This window comes from Pteropus vampyrus, unplaced genomic scaffold (genome assembly GCF_000151845.1).
Source record: "Pteropus vampyrus isolate Shadow unplaced genomic scaffold, Pvam_2.0 Scaffold142, whole genome shotgun sequence".
Lineage (NCBI taxonomy): Eukaryota > Metazoa > Chordata > Mammalia > Chiroptera > Pteropodidae > Pteropus > Pteropus vampyrus.
In genome coordinates this window covers 2,216,702-2,222,073 of record NW_011888923.1, presented here as the reverse complement: position 1 = coordinate 2,222,073, position 5,372 = coordinate 2,216,702, and the positions used below count along the sequence as shown (strand labels likewise).

Genomic DNA, 5,372 nt, shown 5'->3' with positions numbered 1-5,372 from the left:
GACACGCAGCTGGGAGGACAGCGGAGGCGACAGGTGCCAGACTCGGGACTCTGCGAGGTCCTGGCAGCTTCTCAGAGCGATAGAGCGAAGGAGCCGGCAGCGTTTCCGTGGGAACCTTACAGCTAGTGTCCAAGACAGTCGATACATCGGCGTGAGGGGCACATCCCGCCACGCTGGGGTGAGGAATTGTCGGGGATTTAGTCCTCGGCTGGCTGGCAGCCTGGCTGGGTCTGAGCCAGCGTGGAGCCGCAAGGACACGAGGACCGTGCTGGCCGCAGAGCAGCACATGTGCTGCCCAAACGCCGGGGGCCACCGCCCCGCCAGGCGTGAGGATGGGCGACCCCATCTGGAACTCTGTGCTCCTTGCGGAGGCCGCACGTGCCCAGAGGTCCGGACGCAGAGTCCGGTTCTCAGAGCAGCCCTCTCGCGTGCCAGACGCTGGGCCCCAGTGTGAGGGCGATGAACGAGAACCAGTGGCCGTGCCGCAGCCGGCGGCGGTCCCCGGCAGGACCGCGCATCGGCCGGGAGAGACGGCCAGCGGGCTGGATCCGGCCCCCGCCTGCGGTTTCTTCCATTTTAGTTTTTTTCATTAAACATATGAAACATAAAATGTGCCATTTTAACCATTTTATTGTGGTTAAAATACGCATAACATAAAATCGACCGTGTTAACCATTTTTAGGCGTACAGTTCAGCGGTTTAAGTACGTTCACTTTGCTATGCGACCGTCACCACTGTCCATCTCCAGAATTTTTCATCGCCCCAAACAGAAAGTCTGTACCCATTAAGCAATAACTCCCCAGCCCCTGGCAACTTCTAATCTGTTCTCTGTCTCTGTGAATTTCAGAGCCCATTTTGTAAATGAAACTTGGCTGTCAGGCAGCCATACCCATTTGCCTACGTATTGTCTGCAGCTGCTTTAACCATACAAGGCAGAGTCGAGTACCTGCCACAGAGACCATCTGGCCCACAAAGCCTAAAATATTTACCGTCTGGCCCTGTACAGAAAAGCTTTGCCGTCCCCTGGCCTGTGGGGTCACGGCAGCTGCCCGCTGTGGGGCCATCGTCCCAGGCAGGAGGGCCCCCGTGGGCCAGGCAAAGAGGAGCCAGCCACAGGGGAAGCAGACGGTGAGCTAACGCTCCAATCACATGGCCAGGTCTCGGCACTGCCCTGGTCAGAGTCAGGTTTCCGACCTCAGGTCCAGCGCCCCTTCCGTGACCTCACCCAAGGCTCCGGCGGAAACTCCCGTCAGAAGGCAGAGCACAGTGGCCAAGAACTTGACATTCGTTTTCGCAGTCGGCCCCCTATCGACCCCGGGAGGCAGGCACCCTCATTCCGCCTCGAGGAAGCAGAACCTCGGAGACTGAGCAGGTGCCCAGGTCGCCCCTCCCGGGCCCTGGCCTCCAGCTCTCAGCTCTCGGGTAACCATCCTGGGGCAGGATGGGTTCCCTGACCCCCGAGCAGTAGTGACAGGGAGGTAGCCCATGTGTCTCCTGAGGGTCCCTCTGCCCCCTGTTTCTGGGACTCTGACATCGGAAGTAATGGAAGGGTCGCGAAACAGAGGCTGTTCCGTGAGGTGGGCTGTACCCACGGAGTGGGCGTGGGAAGGCCCCCGAGAGCTCGTGGAAAGCGGCGGTCTGTACGTGAGACTTGCAGTTTTGTTGGGAAAAAAGCATGTATTCACACAGAAAACTCTGGAAGGAGAATCACAACCAAATCATAGCAGTTAAAAACATAAGAAAGCGCGGCTGTCAGAATCCCCCGTCCCCCCGTGACACGGCTGTCAGAGTTCCCCGGTCCCCATGGCTGTCAGAATTCCCCGGTCCCCCGTGCTTTCTGTCGCCGTCTGGGCGGCCATCCTGGGTGTAATTACGATCGTGTTCGTGTCATTCTCGTGCAGGGGCAGGTGAAACGAGCATGTCAGCGTGCTCGGCCAGCCTCCGGGGTCTGCCAGTGGCCGCAGAGGCCTGGCTTCTGCAGACTCTCCTGCTTCCTCCTCTGCTGGGGAAGTCAGGTGTGTTCATGGTGATCGCTCTGGACCGTGAGGCCTTGCGAACAGGGGAGGGGTCCTTCTGGGACGGCAGTGAGTGAAATGTGACCAGAGGCAGTGAGGAGGTGGCCCGGGCAACAGATCCGGAAGCCACCAGAGCCAGCTGGAGGGCGGTCTCCACTCAGTTCATGCCTGCCGAGCACCTGCCGAGGCCGGGTCCCGGTCTCTGCCTGCAGGCTGAGCTCTTTCTGGCGAGAGGGGCAGGCAGCAAGCGCCTCTTATCCCTGGGGGTTAAACGCACTGTGGAGGGTGCTTCGTTTCCTGAGGCTGCCGTGACAAATCGCCACCAACCACGCGGCTTAGAACAACAGGAATCTCTCCTCTCACAGTCTGGAGCCCAGACGTCCAAAATCAGAGTCACTAGGCTGAAATCGGGCTGAGCAGAGCCATGCTCACAGCGGACGCTCTCGGGGAGGACCCTCTCGCCTCTTCCAGCAGTCCTGGGGGGCCCACGTCACTCCAGCCTCCCCTCTTCCTCCGTGTCAAATCTCTCTCCACCTCCCTCTTATAAGGACCCTCGTGATGATGGCATTTAGACCCACTTAGATGATCTTTGATAATCTCCCTATCTCGAGACCCCCTAATTTAATCAGATCTGCGAAGACCCTTTTCCTACCCCAGGTAGCATTCACGGTCCAGGTTCTGGGGTCCTGACATCTTCGGGGGGCCACAGAGAAAGGAGGAGAGGGGTGCGGGCTCCTGGTTGGAACAAGACCGTCGGGAAAGGCAGACGCGAAAGAGGGAGAGACGGCGCCTCCGGCCCAGGGGACGGGAGTTCGGTGGCCTCAGGAGGCGGGGGTGGGAGAGGGATGTCAGGAGATGGGGTCAGAGGCGAGGGAGTGAATCTGATGGGCTTTGGCCTTGACCGTCCACGGCATGAAAGCCACTGGAGGGTTTTAGCAAAGAAGAAATTTAACCATAAAAAGCTCGCTCTGGCTGCTGCGCTGCGGATGACGAGTCGGGGGGCTGCTTCTCAAACTGCAACGCCCCTGGGGATGTGCTCGAAGTGCAGAGTCCGACGTGGAAGGTCTGCGTTTCGATGCTGCTGCTGCTGGTCCTTGGACCTCACGTGCCAGGAGTGGGGGCAGGGACAGAGGCAAAGAGAGCTGAGGGTCTACTCCAAAAGCCCAGCCGAGGGGTGCTCCAGCTTGGACCAGGTGGGCGCAGGGGAGGTGGCAGGACCTGTCAGACTCCGGATCAGGTTGCAAGCGGACGTCGGCGAATTGGCCAAAGGTCTCAATGCCGGAGAGAAGGCTGAGCGGAGGACGCCCAGGCGTGTGACCGGGGCACAGGGCGGGCAAGACCGTGCGCGCAGCGGGGGCCCGGCAGGCCGCCCTCGTTGGCACAGCCCCCGCCCTCCGCCCGCAGTGCCGCCTCCGCCACCCGCCGTCCTCCTGCCTGCCTGACGAACTCCTAACCGCCTGTCAAAAGCCAGCCCCGTACGTCCTGCCGCAGCCACCACCTGGATGAGCCCTGAGGGCATCACGCTAAGCGAAAGAAGCCAGTCCCAGGGGGACGGATACCGTGTGGTCCCACTCGCGGGAGCCACCGAGAAGAGCCAGAGCCCTGGACACAAAGGGGCGGCGCGGGTGCTGGGGGCTGGCGGGCGGGAGGTGCCGAGTGCGTGCGTGGTGGGCCGGGCTTTCCGTTCGGGAAGATGAAAACGTTCCGGAGCTGATGGTGTGGATGGTTGCACAGCAGTGTACGTCGACTTACTGCCACCGAACTGCACACTTAAAAATGGGTAAAATGATCATGTCTGAGTGTATTTCACCACCATTTAAAAATTTTTTAGTAACTTTAAAAAGAAACAAAGGAATGCAGGAGCTCTCCATGACCTGCTATGGACTGATTTCCAGGACATATTATAAGTGGAAAAAAGCCAAGTGCGGGAGAAACCTGTCGTGTGCTGCCCTCCGTGTAGGAAGACACACGTGTGCCTGAAACGTGACGACGGAAGCCCTAGCCCTGAGTAGCCTCCGCTCAGGACACTCCCCAGGGGACACCATGCCCCCGAAACCGGCTCTACAGCCCCGTTTGGGGCCCAACACACAGCGCCCCCTGGGCAGGGCTCGGTGGCCTGGTGCACACCTCCGGGGACGGTTCAGAGGAAGATGAGGGTACCATGTAAAGGAGCCTCCGTGAGAGGAGGGGGAGATGCATTTGATACATTGTTACACTTGAGCTACAGAGGGGGCCGACGTCCAGAAAACCGCACACACTGGCATCGCCACGCCCTGCGCGGTCTCACTCAGATGCCAGCAGCTGACTAACAGGGCTTCGCTACCTGCTCAGTGTCTGGAATCTTTAGGGTTCATTGCCGACATTTGAAAATCGGATTCCCCTCCACCAAAAATGTCCTGGATGTCTGGCTTATCTTGAGAAACCGAGAGATCTGGTCACACCTGGCCACCTTCTTTCGGCAGCAAGCGAGCCCACCTCCCCACCAGCCACCAGCCCCCAGCCGCACTCTCTACACCTGCCTGGCAGGTGGGGCTAAATGTGGCATCGCAAGGAGCTTTGTGAAGCTTCTGTCCTGCGGTTTTTGAGGAGTTAAGTATTGTCCACCCCCCTCCACAGGCTAGCTCGGTGTTCCGAGCTGAGCTTCGAGAAGTCAGGACTTAGGGAGTTTGCATCCGTGACACTCAGGGACACCTGCCCTGTGCCCGCAGAGTCAGGGCTCCCTGCTCTATTGCATCGTGGAGGGGACTACCAATTGCATGTTGGCTTGCCCCCCATTCCTCAGGCCTCGCCCCCACTACCAGCCAGTCGCCGTTCATCAGCCGTGGCCGGCGAGGCTTCGGAGCAGCAGGGGCCCAGGCCAGAGTGCTGGCTGAGGACCGTGGTTTCTCCATCTGCAAACGGTAGCGGTAGCATCCTCATGGGGTTGCTGGAGGGTTTGGTGGGCTACACGCTCGAGCCATAGCTTTAAAATATTTATTCTGCCAAGACTGTCGCGCGGCTGTGGCGGGTCATCAGTCTCCCCGAACTGCCATTACGAAGTCCCACACGCTGAATGGCTTAAAGCAACAGAAGTTTATTCTCTCACAGTTCTGGATGCCAGGAGGCCAAAATCAGATGTCGGCTGGGCCACGCTCCCGCCGGGCTCTGAAGGAGCCAGTTCCATTTTTCTCCGCCGGCTGGGTGCTGGCAGGGCTGGGCGTGCCTCACCTTGTAGACACGTCACCCCAGTCTCTGCTCCGTCTTCACGCGGCCTCTTCCCCGGGCGTCTGCATCTTATAAGGACACCACTCGTACTGCGTTTAGGGTCTGCCCTAACGCAGCCTGCCCTCATCTTAATTTAACTAACGGCATCTGCAA

The 5,372-nt window shown here is 59.4% G+C and overlaps 1 protein-coding gene across 1 annotated transcript in view; it reads left to right on the top strand.

The window, feature by feature from the left end:
* The window catches only part of KCNAB2 (potassium voltage-gated channel subfamily A regulatory beta subunit 2), an 80,492-nt gene that overhangs the window by 56,731 nt on the left and 18,389 nt on the right, over positions 1–5,372 (top strand). The window contains exons 6-9 of the mRNA XM_023535624.1: positions 1,254–1,422; positions 1,902–2,084; positions 3,507–3,671; positions 4,798–4,915. Coding sequence (XP_023391392.1) covers positions 1,254–1,422; positions 1,902–2,084; positions 3,507–3,671; positions 4,798–4,915 — 635 coding nt within the window. The remainder of the gene's footprint in view (positions 1–1,253; positions 1,423–1,901; positions 2,085–3,506; positions 3,672–4,797; positions 4,916–5,372) is intronic.